The sequence below is a fragment of the Pempheris klunzingeri genome, chromosome 15 (genome assembly GCF_042242105.1).
Source record: "Pempheris klunzingeri isolate RE-2024b chromosome 15, fPemKlu1.hap1, whole genome shotgun sequence".
NCBI classification, from domain to species: Eukaryota; Metazoa; Chordata; class Actinopteri; order Acropomatiformes; family Pempheridae; genus Pempheris; species Pempheris klunzingeri.
Genome location: NC_092026.1, coordinates 23959187 through 23981288, shown reverse-complemented (window position 1 = coordinate 23981288; position 22102 = coordinate 23959187). Strand labels below are relative to the sequence as shown.

At 41.0% G+C, this 22102-nt stretch overlaps 1 protein-coding gene across 1 annotated transcript in view; it reads left to right on the top strand.

Annotated features, from left to right (window-relative positions):
• Positions 1-22102, top strand: part of LOC139213727 (cadherin-18-like) — a 107939-nt gene that overhangs the window by 39774 nt on the left and 46063 nt on the right. Inside the window, exons 3-4 of the mRNA XM_070844319.1 lie at positions 127-246; positions 20745-20912. Coding sequence (XP_070700420.1) covers positions 127-246; positions 20745-20912 — 288 coding nt within the window. The remainder of the gene's footprint in view (positions 1-126; positions 247-20744; positions 20913-22102) is intronic.

Genomic DNA, 22102 nt, shown 5'->3' with positions numbered 1-22102 from the left:
AGACATAACTTTAATTATGATCATGAAAGATTTAAAGATGTTACAATTCAATATTTACTAGTATTCTATAACATAAATCTCTTGGCCAATCCCTACCACTCACTATTAATTTCTTTCTCTGTGCAGGAACGTCAGTTTTCCAGGTGACAGCCTCAGATGCTGATGACCCGACCTACGGGAACAGTGCCAAGATAGTTTACAGCATCCTGGACGGACAGCCGTACTTCTCTGTTGACCCCAAGACAGGTAAAACTGCTCTGCTTCTGTGTTCACTTGAAAAGGTGTTTCAACAGCTGCCCAGGGAAAATTCAAACAGAAAGGTAGCTGGGGATCAACTAACACAAGCAGTGCTGTAAACAAGCTAATGATGCCAACAGCCAAGGAAAGCAGTGTGGTTTTTATTTTGTTGTCTGAGTCTGTTTTAATGTTTAGGAAAACTAATAAAGGAGCTTTCCAGATAACGTTTAATGATGCAGTTGGTGAGTTCCTGAGAAATGCTTTCAGTAGATGAGGTGGATCTTTTATGGTAAGATAAGATATTCCTTTATTTGTCCCACGACAGGGAAATTAAGATTACAGCAAGCAGGAGGAGATAGTTTAGACAGAGGAAGTATAAAATAGAAACAATATACATAGGGGTAAATGTAAAAAAAATACACTGCTGCCCATAAAGTTGGAATAATTTTTCAATACCCCCAATTTAGTTAAAGCCTGAATACACAGTTTGTACGGGTTCATTGTGGTTTAAGTTTCACTGTGATCTGTTTGGAAGAGTTTGATCAATAAAGTTGAGAAGATATAAACTTTATTTATCATGAATAAATCACATTGTCACAATCATTTCATGAGAAGAGGTAAAAAACATTTTAATCCAACTTTATGGGCAACAGTGTATATTTAGACAACAAATGTCACAGGTGGGGGAGGCCCTATAAATGACAGCCTCCACCTGCTCCATTATTTTTAGTGCTTGTATAGCTCAATCATTTGTAGGCACCTGTGGGTATTTGTCATATTTTTCCTCAGGAGAGCACACATTTCATACATAGGCTGATTTTAGGACTGAAAGAAAATATTGTATAAGAATTCTGTCAGAATATTGTTATGTGGAAAATATTCACTACCAACAGTATCCACCAAAGACACTACACTGTAGTTAAGTTTAGGCAATTAAAATGACTTAGATAATAATAAATAGCAATAAATAAGATCATAACAAAAAATGCCCATACATCCATCCATCCATCCATAATCTTCCGGTGGTCACGGTGGCAACAGGGCACTCCAGACGTCCTTCTGCAAAGAAATGCTTTCCAGCCCCTTCTGGGGGATCCTCAGGCACCTGAAATGGCGGGTGTCAATTAGCATTATAGGGCATTATCGCCACCTACTGTTTTGGAGGAGTGAATAGATGGCACTCTGCTGCATAAAAAATCCCCTTCAAAATAAAAGCACAGGGTTTTTTCGCCCAGGCAAAGGCCCAAGACCCACTGAAATCGGGTCTGCGACCCACCAGTTGAGAATCACTGCACTAAACTATTTTCACATTTTTCAAATATTGTGCCCACATCTTTACAGAGACTTGGCGCCACCTCAGCGTGCTACCATTCTCGACAGGTGTACTACCAGGTGCCGGTAAAAACAAGAGAAAATATATTTTGTACGATTTTTTAGAAATTTTATGATGTAATATTAAAATATTAACTTGTAATGTAAATGTCACTATGCTATTTGGATCTGCACACATCATACCTACTGCTTGGCCTCATCAGGGGACCACCTTCCAATTCTGCTTGTCTCAAATGTAATTATATGCTGTACAATCCTACAGGAAACACAGCACTTTTTAATTCCCACACAATGGGACGTGAAAAGCAGGTTATAATTAAAGATAAAAATGTGTATCTTTTCCTACTCTTATAAATCATAGCCCTTAGATTTGACTTTGTCAAAATGATTTGCAACACATCATCAGTGAACTAAGTGCACTGTAAATCAAATGGCTGCTGCTGTTGACATGTCAGAGCAGACAGAATTCAGAAAAGAGACTCTCTATGAAAAAAGCACTTTTCCTCCCTGGCACTGCTCTTTGTTCCTGTATATCTCTCTTTTCTGTATCTCCCCCCCTCTCTATGTCTCTTCCAAACAAAAGCTTCCACAGACATGGCACTGTGTCCATTGAAAACACAAGAGAAAAAGCCTTGTAGAGACAGTGTACAGAGAATATCAAAGTGTCTTCAGTGAGAGTGCTTTCCAAAGCATATTCCACTCAATGTGAACGGAATTAACTGGAGACAGAAAAGAGGTTTCAGCGCTTGAGCTACATAATCTGCATGGCCTGTGTTTATGTGTGTGTGTGTGTGTGTGTGTGTGTGTGTGTGTCAGTGTTCATGTGTGTTTCTCTTGTATACTAAGACACAGTGAGACAGCCTCGAAATGAATCGAGTTATTTTGAGTTTTGCATCATTTCATTTATGTTCAGCCATCACTTATCTTGTTCCCAACACCTCTTTTCTGTCTATTTGCTGCTTCTGACATAGTACATGATAAATAACAGCAGAATGAGCATCACGCTCATTTGTGTAGAATAATGTCATAAAAAGTGTAACTTCATTTTCAACAGCTAAAACCTTCTAATAACATATACGTACTTCTCAATAAAAACACAAAGGTAATTCAAAATGATCATTTATCAAGAGGCTTTGATAAATCATTCACTTATCTGTGGCTAGCAAACAGACTCTCATTTTGTGTGTTCAGACATTTTCTTGTTACACAGTGTTAGCACAGGATTATAGACACGATTGGGATTATTGACACTGCTAACATTTTCCTGTCATATCTAAATGTGTAGCATTGGTTTGTGGGGTTGTGTGCACACATTTACCATGAAATCAGGCGATGAGTGGGCATTTTGATAGTTTAGCCTTCTACTAGCTTCCTTATGCTCATGCATAAGTAGCTAGCCACCATTAGAGCCATGAATCACAGTATGTCCTCTCAAACGGCTTACAGGCCCACAAGTTTGGAAAGAGAACAGGACCGTAATTCCCACAGATCCGTCACTATGCAGGTGTCACAGTGTTGGGATCACTAACATTCATTTATTTACTTTATTCCTTCTAGAAATAACAAATCAGTAACAGCTGCTTCGAGATCCTGTTGATTTATTTACAGAGTTATGGAGGAATCTCACTCCCATAAGCAGTTGCAGTATTCTTAGCAGTAAGTCTTAACAATCCCTGTGCCTTAGAGCCTGCAGGAAGGCGAAACCTGTGGAAACATTAACTGCAACACCGAAGCTTTGTTTTCAGGTTTGTTGATGTTTAAGAGGCCTGAAATGCTTGCAGCTGTTCTAGAAATGTATATTTCATCCACAGGAATTAGAAAAATACAGCACCCGACTAAACAATACATAAACTAAACAGTTCATGGGTGTTTTGACAGTGTTAAATTATTTCAGGCTGGATGTTTCTTTCTCCTGGTGGGAGGCTGGATGATAAAATCTACAGCAGCAGCTGCCCTCCCTTCTCTCACCACAAACACTCCTTCTCTCTTCTACCTTGTTTCAAATGCACCATTTCTCCAATCTCCTTCTGCTCTTCCCTCATCCTCCTCCCATTATTCTGTTTGCTCTCCCTGCTCCTTGTCAGCACAGGTTTGCTTCCCACCTGGAGGGATTTGGTGATTTGCTCTCTTTTGAAGTAGTATTATAAAGGTAAAAAAAAAAGAACTTTTAGAGAGAGAATCTATTAGGAGTTCAGAGCAAAGTCAGACAGAGTTAATGTCCTCGTCTAGGTGGTCTACAAAGACTCCTGGTAGGCAAGGTCAGCCGTGAGAGCACATGCCTGGGAGCATTCAGGAAGCCAGATAACTTCCACACACAGGTACACAAGTGAAGCTGGCTTCTATCGACTGGCCTTGCAGCTTATTGTCCTGTGCTTTATTTCCAGTAATGTCTTTCTTTTTAAAAACAATTAACAGCAGATATTAGTCACTGTTTCATAATTTTTTTATCTGTCTGTAAAGCTGCAGGAGGCAGAAATCTGGAAAAAAAGGAATTAGAATTAGAAAAATGTGTCCCAAGACTTACTTCTTTCAAATAAAGGACTTGTAAAGCCCTTTGATATACTGTGCTCTAATGTTAGCTAGCATTAGCTACACAAGCATGAACTAGAATCAGCCACAGCTACATAAACAACATATGGATGTGTTATAAGAGGTCTTATAATGCATTCATCACACAACCTAAAGAACCACTGCAACACATTTAGATAGTAAAGGACCTTGAAGATAGCTGCTTCATCACTACCTCCATCTCTGAAACGTTTCATTCTTCTTCTTTGTTATTGGGTTCCTTTGCAGTGTAGACAGTTGTTCCAGTGCTGGAATAGCAACCTTTTCAGCAGGACTCTGCCACTGAATCAGACTTTTGCCATCATCTGAAGGGATATGCATGCACACCTGCATTTGTAGAACAGCCAATAGGAACGCTCCATCTCTCTGAGAAGACCTGTGATTGGCCGAAGTCTCATGTCACAGAGTAGATTTTCTAAAACAGAACAGAACCAAGAGGAAGTGCAGAAGGCTGGTTTTCTCTCAGACCACTTGAATTACAACATGCTGAAAAGTTATTATGGGTTTTTTCCCCCCCAATTACATGACAGCTGAGTCCATGTGGTTTCTGAACACACACAATCTCCACAGCCATCTTCTGTATACATTGCATGTACAATTGTGGTCAAACCCTTGTAAGTTCACAACATCACCTGTCCCAGTTATCCAAGTGTAGCCAGAACCAGCCAGCTGTCTGTCTGCCATGAATATGTTTTCATTTGGACAGCAAGTCAATTTCATGGATTCTCTTCATTCCTAGTGATATAATATCCAGCATGATTAGTGTTATAGTTCTCTCTTTATGCACACTCACACACACAAACAGGAAATTAATTCTGGGCTTTGGCCACGTACCCAGCAGCCAGCGTTCGGAGGCTAGCAGCTGAATGCTAAAGGCTTGTTTTAACATGTTGTGGAGCATCTCGGCTGGCTGACAGATGAACTTAGCAGTGCAGGCAGGTGGGAGCCCAGCACAAGACGTTAGCTGGAATTTACCTGACATCAGTTAGAGAGGAGGGGAGGAGGGGAGACAAGGGGAGAGGGAAAATAAGAAGAAGGGAGGAACAAAAGTGAAGTGCAAACATAAGAGCAGGAATCTGTGATAGGAGAAGAGTCATGGGATAAAAGGGGGAGAAAATTAGGTTTTTGTAATACATTTTAGGGACTGACAACAAGAAGGCAATAACAATATTAACAAGTATACGAATGTTTTCATTTGGATTTTTACAGTTTCCACATGGCCATACATAGAATTGCACAACCAGTTGCAGCCACTCTTTATTTCTGAACCATGAGTATTAATAGTTATTACCAATGACACTGAATGAGTGAAATTGGCATAGGCTCCTAGAAAATATTTGCCACTGATTTACCAAATTATTAGGTACACCCATTGGAAACCAATTATGTCTAATATATTACATTCTACTGCCATTAGGATTATAATGATCAGTACACCACTACCAGTAGAATGCAATACAAATCAACAGCAGTACAAACCCCACCCTCCGACATGTCTATAAAGCTGAATGAACCCCCTCTAAAACTATTTCAGCAAAAACTCATTATACCTTCACCAGGCTGTATATTAGACTGCATTAGCTTTTCAGCCTAATAAACTGGCAGTCTGAGTAGTGTGGCCAGATGTGTTGGACACTTAGTGTAAACACACGTCAAGGTGGCGGTCCACTCTATGTATCTGGTTAGCTCTGGTTTGGCACATAGGTAACTTAGTGTTTTGCCTGTGGAGGTGAAGTAATTTATTTTCCATGTCATGTTCAACTTCTTTGAGATAGGAGGCACCATTAATCAATTGCAAGCCGTCTTCACAGTGCTGACATTTGAGAGAAAAGATACCTAGAGAGTGTTTAGCTGATTCACTGTGTTCTGCCCATCCAGTTTTACATAACCTCCCATCAGAGTATCTGTCCCCTTTTCATTCCTCCTCACCGGTAACAGCACTGGCTGGAGGCATTGAGTTTTCTGGTTGTCCATCTGTCAAGGTATGTATGGATCAACTGGTGTGCTCACAGAGATTTTCAACCTCTAAGCTCTACAATAAAAAAAGTGGACCCACTACAATTTGTATCCATCTGTCATCTGGCTCAGAGACCAGCTCAGACACACAACACCACCCAATGTGACTGGATGCAGAACTTTCCTGACTGGCAGACCCCAGGCTGTGCAGATAGACTCTACCACATCACCTACCCTGACTCTCAACACCACCGCCCTTCAGGGCTGCGTCCTCCCCCCTCTCCTGCACTCCCTGTTCATGCATGACTGTGTGCACACCCACAGCTCAGGTGTCATCATCAAGTATGCAAATGCCACAACTGTCGTGGGTCAGAGAGATGACAACAGAGAGGTGGTCCGAGCCCTGACGTTTTGGTGCCAGGACGACAGCTTTATCTCAACGCTGGCAAAACAGAAGAGCAAATTATGGATTACAGGAAACAACAGAGGGAAGAAGGATAAGCTTTTAGCTCCATCTGTGGGGTAGTGGACATGGTGGAGAGAGTCGGCTGCTTTGGGTTCATCTTGGTTTACATCATGACAGACCTGACAGGGAGACACAGCACTGCCACTTGGGAAATGTTAAACTATTGTAAAGACACATTTAAACATTTACATTTACAATTAGCATAGCACAAATGTACACATATTATCTTTTTACTCTTTTAAAGCAAGCTGACATAGCAACGATATGTGGATGGAGGGGTATCCATCCGTTCATCACTGTGACAATTATTGTAGCAGCCTAACAATTTCATAATTAAATTACAGGAACAACTGGTATCCTGCTGATATTCTGCATGAAGCCAGTTGAGGCCATAAGCCAAGCTAATTAAACAGTTTAGGTTTGTTCTGTCTACGAGCACATCATAGTGCTTGGTGGCCTAAATGTGGAACATTCACCAGCATCAACACTCTGATACGTGCATGCAGTTTGTCTCTGATAAGCAGTTTTCATGATTTTTAGACAGAACAGACTGAAAGTATCTACTAATTGTAGGAATCACAATCTATGATCAAACTATCATACATCGTGCCTCTCTTGGCATTATTATTCATACATTGTAAACTGGGCAAAATGATCGTACAAATACGATACATCTCATAAGTCTGCTTTGGGTCACCACTCCAACACCATCACGAGGACAAGACGAGGGCTCTTCTTCCTCTGCAGGCTGAGGAGGCTCAGCAGGGACTCCAGGATACTGTACAACTTCTACAGGTGCATCCTTGAGATATCCTGGCTGGCTGGATCACCACCTTGTATGGAAATTGCACCACTCTCAACCCCATCTTTCCCCAGCAGTGCAAGAAGAGGGGCCGACTGGATCATCAGAGACCCCGACCAAGCCATCCCATCCGGCAGACATCTAGTCCGATGGCAATGTCAGGCACAGAGACGGCTTCATCCCACAGGCCAAGAGACCGCTGAACCCTTCAGCCCACAACTTCGTCACTATGACACTTTACTCGCATTGTATTGATCCATGGATGGCACATTAGACTTATGTGATTTACACATCTGCCATATAGACATTCACATTTGACTGCACTGGCCTCACCTGCTTCCTTATCTGGATACTTTACATCTCAGTCTGTGTTTTCTTTTTAAACTTTATCCGTCACAGTAGATATGTATTTACGTACCTACTTGTCCACAGCTTGTTTCCATTATGCACGAACATGTCTTACATTACTGCAAAACCTGTTTACATTACAGTTTACGCATGCATGCAACATACACGCCATCATGGGCAAGCAAAGCCGATTTCAGTGGCATGTGGCGAAGCAAATAGTATACTACAATATGTCATATTCCATTACTTTGGTCAAAGTGTTGTCCTATAAATAAAGCTTGCTAAATTAAGCTGATGATAACACAGATCAGAGCAACATGATAAATCAATGCTGACACTGTGAAGATGTTGAATGTGCCCCGGCTGACATCGGACGAGCATATGTGCAGCTGGTATCAACATACAGCCAATCCACCCTAGATACTGTTGCAGGGACGGGGGTCACACCAATTAGCCCAGTTTAACACAACACGTTAAACACAGCTATCACACACATCGGCTTTGTAGATTAACAACCACATATTACACATACAGATTCATTTCGCTGAACCTTCTGTCTTAAAAAGTTTAAAGGCTTGGGCACAGAGCGAGGGGCTCCTTTCTCTTTCTTTTCACCCTGTTTTATATCAGTTCTTGTTTTCTCTGATAAGATTAACAAGGGGAAGGAAAAAGACAAGCTTCAAGCAGGTGCACAGCCTTAGTGTTTCTCTGTCTATGAAACAAAAAACACCCACATGAATATTGTTGTCATAAGCTGCACCAAACACCCATTCTGTCTTGCTGTTATCTGCACCATGCTGATATTATACAGTCATTTCCTCTCTGCGCAGCTCTCTGGTGGCCTTGGAGAGGAGGTGCCAGCTCTGTGCCTTCATGCTTGTATGGGCACATGAATTATCAGGAGAGAAAAGCATGGCTAACCTTGGACTTTCTGAAGTGGAGAGAATCACAGGATGAAAACCAAACACTGAGGCTGTGTGGACTGTGTGTGTGTGAGGGGGATCCTTTCAGTCTAAAATCCTTCACATTCTTTTGTTTTCCTTGAGAAAAAAAAAAGACATCTTGTGCAAAATACTGGTTCCTCCTCCTCCTCCTCCCCAGGAGATGCCGTGTAGTATTGAGTTTGGATAAACCAAAGATAGGAACTAACACAGTGCTTAAGTGATTCTTATCCTTTTTTTAACAACTAATACATTTTACATCATTTCATTTTTCACAGCATGATGGGCGAAGATATTAGACACAATATTGCTTTAGATGAAACTACCCAACATTATATAAACTAGATACTACAGTAGTAGCCTAAACACCACCTTAAACTACAACAACATGCTCCTCAAACATCCATAAATGAGTCATTTAACAGGGAGAATGAGTACCTTTACCTCTGCAACCATAATCATCACTGTTATTATTATTATCATTATTACTGTCAGTATTAGAGCTGGCCACTGTAGGTTTATGAAATGTTACCCAAACAGGAAAAAATAGTGCATTTGTTGTGGACTATTTTCAGTGGTGGATTAATCCACCCTTCAGTGGGAATTTGAGGAAGCAGGACAGTGTTTGTGAGATTGAGTCAAAATAAATTACAGGGTGTAAATTCATGTTAATGGAGGAACAGTGTGGCTCAGTAATGTGCTTTTAATAATTTTAGGACAACAACGAAGCTCTATGGCACAGAGGAAGACATGTCAGGCTTGAATCCACACAACACTTCACTGTGTGCTTTGACCGGTTTGACCCTGTACTTGGGATTTGTTGGTAATAAAAAGAAACAGAATATCATTTGCCTTTTCTATTGCTGATGTCTGAGGCTGATAACCAAGTAACAGTGACTATAACCAGTTAATGAAAGTCTTTAAATCTGCAGACAGACAGATGGACATATCAAAAGAATTAGTTAGTAAGAAAAGTCATTTAGAAAAATGAGAATCAACCATTTTGTTTAATCCCAGCAGTTTTTCTTACTTATCTGTTACATCCAGATCATAACGTCCTTTGTGATAACATTTTAGTCAATTTCATTTAACCAATTACACCAACCAAGTCACATTATGTTCATAAAAACATGCAATCTTGAACTTGTGCCAAACTGATTTAAGTAATTAAGAATTTCTCCATTCAATTTAAATGACAGAAACACTAATTCAGTGTTGGACAGTTGCTGCGTGTTTTCGTGAGAAAGTGGGGCCCAACGTTTCTAACGTTCAAGTCCTGTTCATCCCCCGTCGAAACACTGCAATGCAACTGAAGCATGACATTCACAATGTTGTTGTAATTAACACAACATGTGTGTCCTGTCCTGTCTAGTATCCATTTGAACTCAAACTTTAGACTTCTGAAGGTTCCCAACACTAATACTGATTTGGGCAGCTTTGGGTTTTGTTACTCATTTCCACTGTTCAGCAGGTGTACATTCTACACTGTCATGCTGTTTCACAGTATAATAAAGAGGCTGATTGACCCGAGCTACCTAAATATAACAGTGAGGGGCAATCCATGCAGAAAGCACTTCTTAAAGCATCTTTGACATTAGCCACCTACACAACCTTTTATCAATCCAATACGATGCACCTCAGGACCCCACACTTTTTTTTTTTAAGTCACAAATTCAGCTTCAAAGTGACTTCAGTATTTGTGTTTCTGATGCATTTAGCTATAACAATTTTATATGACAATATGTCAGGGCTGTGTGTCTGTTTTTTTTTTGTCATACCATCTGTGAAAGATGAGATAAGCTGTAACCAATGAATCAGGACATTTATGTTTATGAAGTCATCGCTGTAATTTCATGCACGTATGATCAATGTTAAAAAGCAGTTGTAAAATATGCCATGGAGTGGCCACAGGTTCGCTCCACAGTCAGAGGCTGAGATGACCAAAGTGGATATGTATTTAGGTGAGAAACTCACACATTATTACAAAGCCAATGACATCACTGTACATGACATGACTGTACATCATGTGACAGTATTCAACTGTTTATTTCTGGCTTAATTATGTGCAGAAACCAAACGATTGAAAGCTCATTTTTCTAGCTCACCCCTGCAGCCCTGTCCCCCGAGTGGCATGTGGTTCCATGAGTTCAGGTGCATCATGTACAGCACAGTATGGAGGATCTAACTGCTCCGTCTAATGTAACCGACTATCGTTGTTTCTCTCAGCACTGCTACGATTCACATTCTGTGCGGAGGCTGAAGCGTATGTGTCTGATGGACGCCTCTAGCATGAGATGATGGAAATACTGTCAGATGCTATCTGTTGGATGACATCTGTTATACATCCATCATGAATGTACATCTATGTAGGCTGTTCTTAATGAACTTACTGAAGTAACAACTCCTAAATCTGCGTTTTTCTTCTATTGTCTCGAAGAATGTTCACTGCTCCAGTGCTTCTGTGCTGCTTGAGACTGACACCGATAGCAGAAACGTCGCTTGAGAAAATAGCAACACGTTTCCAACGGACAGAAGCTAATATGAACACAATGTCAGACTGAAGAAGGAAGAAAATCACGATGACAAGCCTCAAACAAAGTAGTTTACATGAAGTGTTCTCCAAACATGTCTAAAGGTGAACAAGAACAACAGTATCAGTCATTTCAGCAAATGACCCAAAATGACTTGCTTCTTCTGAGCAGTTTATATAATACACACACACACACACACACACACACATTTTTTTTCCCCTTATGTAGCGAATGGGACTACAGCTTGCATTTCGTTGTGCAGAGCGAAAAAATTAATTAACCTTGTACCTTGTTGTAATTTTTGAGCAATCATTCTCCTCATATCTCTGTTTTTGGTCTCCACCAACTCCTGAGAAAAATAGCCGTAGCTGCCAAATGCTCCAGCTGCTCACTAACTCTGTCTGTCTGCTGTTTGCTGCTGAGCAGGTAGTGTACTGTGGGTTTATCAGAGCTTCTTTCATTGAAAACAACTGCGGCTTGGATGGCATGGAAATACATTTGAGTATATAGTGTAATATATTATTTGTGTGCAGTGTAATGTACATAAGGGCAGCGCGGTGGTGCGGTGGTGCGGTGGTTAGCACTGTTGGCCGCTAGAAATGTGAATGTGGGGCATGTTCTCCCTGTGCTTGTGTGGGTTCTCTGGCTTGCTCCCACAGTCCAAAGACATGCAGGTCACTGTAACTGACCAGTCCAAGGAGTACTTGCCCAATGTTAGCTAGGGTTGCCTCCAGGTCCCCCCTCAACCCTTGAGAATAACCGGTATAGACAATGGATGGATGGATAATGTACCTAATATACAAAGTAGAATTATTTCATAGTGAAAGAAGTAATATAATGCATGGAATGTGGACAGTGTTATATTTGTAACGCCTGCTTCTACTGCTACTACTGAAATAATGATTTTATCACATTTGGTCAAATTTGGCAGAATGGCCCATCCTACCTGCTGTACCTTGATTACTATCTTTGTCAATTAGTGGCAATAGCTTCAGTGGGTGCCTGTTTAAAATTCCAAAAATTTTAATCAGGTGAAAAATGCTAAGAGATTATTGTCATTTTGGTCAATGATGCTAAAAACCAGCCAGAATATCCACTAGGAGCATGACTCCAGAAGCTTAGCATCCCTCCCCTTGTTGTCTGATAACTGTCTCTACTGACTAAAGCAGGGAAAAATATCCTCCTCTCATTTCGCCTCTCGTCCCGACTCTCTTCTGTCGCTGTGTGGGATTACAGTGAAAAATTAGATGAAGGCATGCAGAACAAAGCTGCATTTATAATGTAGAGTACTCTTTACAGGGAAAAACACATAATCAAATATATTTACCTGACTACAATCCTTGTATTATTTGGGCTGCTCTCATTTCAAGCATGAAGCGGGGGGAATGTGCACAGCTTGAGGTCTCTTGGCTTTCTGCTGGTTGTGGACAGTTTTGTTTCATTCTGCCAAAAGGACTGTAGCTGAGGTTATACTGTGGCCCAGGTTTCAACAGACCAACGTCATTTCCAATCAAATTAAGTAGTGGCACAAAAAAAATTGGTTTTGGCCTTTAAAAAAATCCCAAACCCAGTGAAAACTACTTCCAGGAGTCTGAAATTGTGTCGATTTCTGTCCCCCAGCTCAGGATAGTTAATAACTGTCTCCTTTCCTCTGACACAGAGGCAGAATTCCTCCAGTCTCTCCATCTTTTTTCCCCTCCACTCATTTTCAACCTCCCTCTGCCGCTTTTTGTCCTCTATTTTGTTCTCACACCATCCCCCCTCTCTCTCCCTCTCTCTCTGTCAGTCTATAAGTGTCTTTCCTGCGGTCACTCACTGTGGTACAGGTGCATAATGTGTGCTGCCTGTCCTGTCCAGCATGCACTGTGTCTCTCTGCTCAGTCTAAAGGGGCTGATAAGGCCAGATGGCTCTCTGCTTTGTTAACCTCTGAAGCGAGTAATGCAGTGGAGCAGAGCCTCCAGGCTAAACACTGTCTGTATCTCATGTGGGAGTGTGTGTGTGTGTGTGTGTGTGTGTGTGTGTGTGTGCTGTGGCTATTCTGTCCTTGTTATCACCAGTTTGGGTTCAGACCTTCTAAGTGTAGACATTTTGCAAAGTGAAGTCTTCACTCCTTCAGGCAGTTTCTTGAGGTCACTTCTGACTGTTCCACAGAGCCAAAAATCATTAAATTACATTACAGCTTGGTGTCCATCTATGTGTATTTGTGTTACTTCTAGATCCAATAAATTGACAATAGAAGAAAAGTGGAATACAAAGTGTGTTATCAGAATACATTCTGACACACCTGAATAATGAGATCATCCACTGGCTGACACACACTACACAGCTCAGTCTCTCCAGCTCAGTTTTTGTTTATTTTCAGGTGAATTATACCTAAAGAGGAACACTCACACAGCATTGCAGTTGCACTCAACTAACAGTAAAACATATCTGCAAATGCACATTTCGGTGATGTAAGGAGTCAACAGTGAAGTCACTGAATCATTATTCTAGTGCAAGTAGCGCTGTACAGTGTGACATAACATTCATTTAACTGGTTTCTTCATGAAGATCTTTCTCAAAACAATGAAAACAACTGAATAAGAAAAACATTTGCTAATTAGTACTTAACGCCAACTACAGCTGAGGCTAATGAGAGTGTCATTCATTTTGCACGCACAGTGTTTGGTCATAAACCAAGGTACTAAACAAATTGAGTTTTTGACCTAAGAATGGTGTTACATGCCGTAACGAATGAGTTAAGTTATTACAGTTCGTTCTATAATTATATATCCGAGACACTATATGCCTGTATCAATTCAGTCATGAGTTTAATATCTTCCTCGTCGTCTTCACCAAAATGACTAGCTTCGCCATCAGGGCTAGCGTGTCCTGCGTGTGTTGGAGTTTCGTACCTTGCCTCACACGGCGGCACCAAAATGTGGTGCTCAGTACTCTGGGCCAACAATACATGTGGCCCAGCTGGCCCTCATGGGTCCAGAGCCGAAGGTTTAAGAGAGAGAGCGGTGGGGGAGCTCTGGTTTTATTGACCTGAGGTTGTAGGGTCACACATTGACCAATTGGTAATTTAGCTCATGTGTGAAACTAAAAGAACTCTGGGAAACTGAATTCAGTCACATATTAGCTATACTACTGCAGTGCGAATGGGCTGCTTGCAGCTTGTTCTAGAATCACTCATACAAACAATTTCACACTTGACGCTGTGCTTCCTTGGTCCTACGCAATACAACTGCCAAGTGTAAAGTCAACCAGATGAACGGTTGTCGAGAAAATCCAAGGACAGACAGACCGGGTTGCCAAGTCTGATCAAAAAGCTGTGGAAATCATTTTTACGGACTCAGTTTTTATACATTCATTGTCATCCAGGGAAGTTTATAGGCAGGAGGATTGGAAGAGACACAAACCAAGGGAAACCACATCTGACAGAGCAGAAGGTGAAGTCAGGGGAAATAAGGAAAGTTTAAAAGACAGATGATATACCCAAATCCATTCTGTCAGAACACAAGATGGTCCCTGTCTTACATGGCTCTGTCACAAAAGATGAGGAAGAGGTCTTCCTAAACCCCCCTTAACAAACCCCTTTGAAAATCAGGAATGAAGGAAGCAAACAACTTACATCTCTGTGAAAGCCAATTTTTTCACGTAGATTTGATTGTCTTGTGTGAATTGTCTATCCTTGTCATCCTGCCAGGACCTCACATTAAGTTACTGGTACGAGGTTGTCTATGTTATTGTTGCTGGACTGTGACTGATAGTAGCAAATGCTGGTCATTTTGTCTGTGAACACACCACTCTCTCCCTGCAACATTGAAAATTTGGACTATTCGTAGGTGTGGTATCAGTTATGATAACATTTTACTCAACAAGTTAATTGTGGAGATCTTGGAACCCAATGACTTCACTAAAGCAAGGTTAACAGGTTAACAGTTTATCCCACTGATCTAAGCCACTGCTTATGTTCCTAAATCTCAGCAATGAATTTGTTGGGTCCAATGTTATTACTACTGACAGAAACGATGGCCAAACCTATGAAGACAAGGTCCAGCTTGTGTAGTGGAAGTTTTTCTGCATCTGTTGGTGAAGAATGAAATAGAGACTTCTGCCTGCCGACAAGGTTTTATTTCCTTTGCAAAGAAAAGGTCAATCAGCACACCAGCGGTCAGAGTGGAGAAAGACTCTGAGCATTGGCAGACCTACACTTTTATCCCTGAAGAACGTCCCCCAAGGTGTGTTTCACACCCCTTTGTCTGTTGCAGGCACCGACACAGTTCTAAAGGTGGTTCGCACTCCTTTGTCAGGTACCGGCAACGGCTCCTCAGGGTGTGTCTCACCTAAGGGGTATTCTGTAGGGTTGTGTATTCAGGTACTCCCATTGTTAAGAGGTCTAGACATGATAATTCTTAGCATTAAAGGATCTGGTGTACTCAGCAGGAGGTGGGGAATCTCAAGAATCTCAGGAACACAAGGAAGTAAGAAGTTTAAATTTCAATCACAATTGTCATAAACCAGAGGTATCCTTATGAGTAGCTTACTTTGTACGGACAAACAGAAACATTGGACAGAAGACACTGGTGAGTGTTAACAAGGGCATCAGTGACAAATGGTGAGTCTGCTTCAGAGCTCACCAGCTGCACACCAGACTCTCTGGATCAGGCCGGGGTCCACGGGGCAGCACCTGAGGCTTCACAAACAGGTGACTGAATGTGGGACAATGCTGTGACACACTCAGGGCCGGGCTCTTACTGTGAAGGAGACAAAAAAGAAGGAGCCGAAAATAGTTTCAATATGTATAACCAGTAAATTAGTTTCTCATCTCATTACTTGATCTAATCTAGCCCCATCTCCATCAGCTGAAACTGTAACATGCTGCTTCCACAACAATCTCGTAATGTCAGACATAACAACATACCAGTCCCAGAGGGCATTTCACTGCACAACCACAGCTTTTATCGCTGATCCTTTAAGTGCATAAAGCTGATAATACTTCTGTGCTGTACAGTCGCATTTTAAAACAGACTTTTACCTGTAAACAAGTATTTTTACATTGCCGATCTGGTACCTTTACCTCAATTATGTTTTCAGCTCATCATATCCTTGTAATCCAGAGGCCTGGGGTCAGATGAAGCCACATTACTATGAGCCCGGAAAATAAGTGGGATCAATGAGTTAATGTCATCTTGAAAATTTCAACAGTTTCAAATCAGAGAAAGGAATCATGTGTCTATCAGTTCAATGTTCAGTCATTGTGTGTTACAAAAGAGCTGCTGTGCACTTAGTGAAGAAGATATTTGACGGTGCAAACACATTATTTCTTGGTTTTTAAATAAATTAATTTGAAATTGAGGCATTTAACATTGACTTTTGCCATAGTACTGACTGAGCCTCCTCCTAAAAAAAACTAATAGATTGGATTCCTCATTTATTTATCTAATATCATACATGTGAATGTACTGTAATGTTCTTTGTTATTGTCGTGTTTGCTGTTAATATACACTCCCCTCCAAAAGTATTGGAACAGTGAGGCCAGTTCCTTTATTTTTGCTGTAGACTGAAAACCTCCCACTTCTCACCCCTGATGAACTCCTTTGTTGTTTTGGCAGTGTGTTTTGAATCATTATCTTGCTGCACCATGAAGGATCTCCCAATCAGTTTGGTTGCATCTTTCTTAAAATTGGCAGACAAAATGTTTCTGTAGGCTTCTGAGTTCATTTTGCTGCTGCCATCATGTGTTACATCATCAATGAAGATGAATGAGCCCATCCCAGAAGAAGCCATGACATGACCTCCACTGTGTTTCACAGATGAGCTTGTATGTTTGGGATCATGAGCAGATCCTCTCTTTCTCCAAACTTTAGCCTTTCCATCACTTTGGTAAAGGTTCATCTTTGCCTCATCAGTCCATAAAACTTTGTCCCAGAAGTTTTAGGCTTGTCTCTGGACTTTTTGGCAAATTCCAGCCAGGCCTTCCTATTCTTCTTGTTAATGAGTGGTTTGCATCTTCTGGTGTGGCCTCTGTACTTTTGTTCATGAAGTCTTCTGCCAACAGTAGACTGTGACACCTTCTCTCCTGCTCTCTGGAGGTTGATGCTGATGTCCCCAACAGTTGTTTTAGGGTCTTTCTTTACAGCTCTCACAATGTTTCTGTCATCAACTGCTGCTGTTTTCCTTTACACCAGTGGTTTCTTTCTTCTTCAGGACATTCCAAATGGTTGTACTGGCTATGGCCAATGTTTGTGCAATGGCTCTGATTGATTTTCCATCTTCTCTCAGCTTCACAATTGCTTGTTTTTCATCCATTGACAGCTCTCTGGTTTTCTTGTTGGTTACACCTCTAACTATAAATGCAGTCTGCACAGGCAAAACCCAAATCTGAAACTGAACGTAGACATTCAGCGCTATTTATTGTTTGAATAATCAATGTAACAGGACACACCAGGGCAACAAAACGCACCTGTCAGTCACATGTTCCAATACTTTTGCTCACATGAAAAATGGGTGGGTTCAAACAAAAGGTGCTAACTTTTAAGTTGTGTATCAGATCCAGATGTAAACACCTGGAAATAAAAGCTGAAATGTTGATCTCTTGTCTCATATTCATCTTTTGATGAAAACTCAAATGTTTTCAGTCTACAGCAAAAATAAAGGAATTGGCCTCACTGTTCCAATACTTTTGGAGGGGAGTGTAAATCCAGACATGAACATCAGATGAGAGGGATGATGAAATGAGCAAACAGGAGCACGTGTTGTGTCAAAACTTTAGATCCTGTTTTCAGTGTAATTGGGAGATGATGAGCCTTCCAGACACAGAATCATGTTTGAAGACACAGACGGTTCGCACGCCAATGAATAATGTATGAAAGGAGCAGAATGGCGGAAACATTTCATTACAGATCAGTTTGATTGTTTGAGACTGAAACTCTTGGTTTCAATTGGACGCTGACAAACATGCAGTCTATACCATGTGGTTATTTCATTTCAGGGGGCAAGAGGGCAGCCTGGTGTATTAGTGTGGGTATGTGCACAATATGAAGAAGAAATTACATTTGTATATGCAGGAGTGTGTGTATCTGTGTGTGTGTGTGTGTGTTTCTTAGTGGGGCCTGAAAAGTGGGAGCACACTGACATTGTAAGAAACAGAATCATTTTTTCTAAGCTATATTCTTGTTCTTGTTAAAACAAAAAAGTGTCAAAAGTGTCCCCACTAAAATAGAAAAACAGGGTATTGTGAGTGTGTGTGAGAGAGAGAGAGAGAGAGAGAGTTTCACCATCAGATGAAGAATATAAGCTTTAAGCACGAGCTACCATTCCCTCACCAAATCACATTATTCCATTTATTATATTACAGCCAATCACTTTCACTTCTGCAGATGTAACACATGCCGTCATCCTTCACGCTTCAGCCAGAGTGCTGACTGAGGAGCTCTAGTCTACACAGGACACACACATTATTTTCTCCAGCGTTGTCTTTTGGATCGTTGCTTTTGTCACCATTTCCCATTTTAACGTACTGGCATTTATCACCAATATTTAATCTTGAGTCGCGCAAAGCATGACATTTTGAAGCAACAACTGAGGTAAAACAGTTTGTTACGACCAGAAGCTCACAGAAGAAGATGGACTCAAACAGACGGCAAAAGGTGCAGATTAGTGTTGAACCAGATCAACTAAGACAAGGCACCAAAAACAGACACAATCCAAAAGAGACTTACTGACAGATACAAACCTGACCAGACTCCAACACTCAACAAGATTCTAAAAACTGACTTAGATTTCTGGAGCGCTGGATGCTGGAAATGAATAATTATAATGACATATGGTCATGCATTTTACATGTTACTGAATCTGTGCGGTCACTGGAAAGTGTGTTCAGCCAGACAACGTGACCTTATTTTATAGTAGACCTCATAGTGTTTTGTGTTGGTGGTGCTGTGACTCTGTGCCTAATACATGTTATGAAAGGGATATATTTATTATTAAGTAGAACTGAATGCAAATCTTGTACTTTGTTATTTTGTTATTTGTGATATCAATACATATGTTTGTGTGTGTGTGTGTGTGTATATATATATATATATATATTTACATGTATATGTGTGTCTGTGTGTGTAATATATATGTATATGAATTTTTTGGTTGACTGACCATCATGCCTTAAAGTAATGATAGTGTGTGTGTGTGTGTGTATTGATGATATACTTATATACATATACAGTACATATACACACATGTGTTCAGAGGCTCCATAGATAAAAGAAAAAAGAATTGTCTGTTCCAGGTGCTGCTGCCATGGTCACAGGCAGATTATTCATAACCCATCACATCAGTATCATTACACAGCGCTCTGGCAATGGCAGTGTGGTGTTGATGGTTCACCACTTTGGTCCAGACTGAAATATCTCATCAGCTATTTGATGGATTGACATTTTGTGCAGATGGTCCCCAGTGGAATGAATCCTACTGACACTGGGGATGCCCTGACAGCCTCTGATTAGCACTCTTAAACCCTGTAACTGAGTGCACAGGTAGGGTTAGGCTTTGTTCTAACCCTAACCCATTTAACAGAACAAGTGGAATGCCAAAATGCAACTCCAACTATAACCCCGGACACTGGTAAACAACACGTCTGCTACCTCCCAGTATGTTAGCATTGACATTATGGGCATGTTACCATGAATCTATAAAGAGGTTGAAATCTAAAGGGGAGGGCCAGACGACACCAAGCAAATTAATGGGAAGATGTTTGCAGTCAAAGCTCCAGTTATCTTTTTAGGTCAAAGCTACGATTCTCCTGCTATGGTCACATATGACATGGGAGCTTGGGAAGACTTGGACTCCCATGCACTCACAGTACAACAAACACATGTGCCACAGACTCTCAGTAACACACATACATCACAGGAAACAGAATACAAAGAATTGATGGTGAAGTAGATTATCCAGAGTAACTGCCATATTATTTCTGGAAATGTGTATTGTTGTTAACTAAAGTGTAAAGCAAGTGATAAAAAGTCCTCCATTACACAACATAATCACATATTTCATCACACATTGCAGTGGATGCTGTAGTGGAGGGGTGCACACACAGACACACACCCCTACCACCACCAAATGCATTACCAAAGGTAGGGAAATATGGAATAATATTGGAAATATCGTCTCTTTTAGGGTTAGGGGACCTTTGTTGTCATGGGTACTGTAACAACAACATAAGCACGGTCAGTGCTTTGTCACTTCAATATGTTGTTTTAGGACTGAAACTGTGGGCAGTCTGGGAAAGTGAGTTTTCATGATTTGGTGAACCAACCCTTCGGACACGGTTTAATCATTGCCAAAGGTCAGTTGTCAGTTTGATCATCATTCTAAATTGGTCATTATGATGTAATGCAAACAACCCTAGCCAAATGAAACGTACTGTGGCTGCAGACTGAAGAAACCGATGCTCTGTGCACAGTGTGGTCGTCATTAATTAGCCCTTTGTGGATTGATGACTGGAAGCAAACACATGAGGTTTCATGGTGGTTTGCTTCAATACTGCTATCACTTTCTCTCATCTCTCCCTCAGGTATCATTCGTACAGCGATGCCCAACATGGACCGTGAGACCAGGGACCACTATGCTGTTGTGATCCAGGCCAAAGACATGGCGGGCTCGGTCGGGGGACTGTCTGGATCCACTACTGTCAACATCACCCTCACTGACGTCAATGACAACCCTCCAAAGTTTCCACAGAGTTAGTGATCCATCTCGCACACACCACACACTGTTGCCTCATCTCTAGGCTCCAGCTCTTTCTTTTCTTCTATCATTATGCTGTCACACTTCATTTTCTGTTATTCTGGTCCCGCGGAGACCAAGAGATTTCATCACGATAAATCTCAGACTGAGAGAGTGTCTTCCTCCATTAGTCCAAGACAATTCTTTTGTAAAAGTAGAGAGAGAGACTTTTATTACAGGGCCTGTCTCTGTCGTGGTCACACATAAAGTTATTTATATCAGTCAAAGTGGTGAGTGTATGCGAAAACACTGATATCCAGACACAGCACATGCTCATGGCTAGTGATTTTAATTCATCTTAATAGCTGGCCACACATTTTTAGCATTAGCTATTACAGCTCCTATCCAAAAGAAGCACCATCATCTCTGAATGAATTCTTTTTTCTTTAACTCGTTGGTCCACCCTTTAAAGGCTTCTGATCCTCAGCAGTGCTCCTCATCTTCTTATTTTAAACAGCTATTGCAAAACTCGCTACATTTAGCCACTGCTTTTATCATATATTTAAATCTAAATGTGCAAAATGACAAGACTAGTGATGCTGTGATGTGACGGACTACGGATGACCTGCTCATTAGACCTGTGTGATCCAGCGCGGTGAAGAAAAAGGTTAACCAACGTGAAGTAGGAGAGGTTGTAATCATCCAGCATCTAACACTTTTTTAGGTCCAACTCTGTCAGTCAGATATCGATCTCAATCAATCAATCTTTATTTATACAGTGCCTGTTCATAACAAATGTTATCTCAAGACTCTTTCCATAAAGAGCAGGTCTAGACCAAACTCTTTAATAAGAGAGAGACCAACGATTCAGGAATTCAAAATGAAGGATTCAAGAATCCCCACATGAGCGAGAGCATTAGGCAACAGCAACAAACAACAAGGACACAGCTCCACACATAATGTGAAGCACATTAAATTTCAAATGAAGTGTGCTGTGTTTCCCGTCCTGGCTGAAGGTCATCCAGTAACAAATGTTGGCCTATGAGAGCGTCCCAAGTGAAGTCTAAACTAACTGAGAACTATTCCAAACACTCCATCAGTGTCTCAGAACAGGATGTGATGGTTTGTCTGAATTAAACAGATCGTACGTGCGAGTGTAGAAATAATCAAGAACAGTGATTTTGGTGTTATCGATACCTTTTGTTT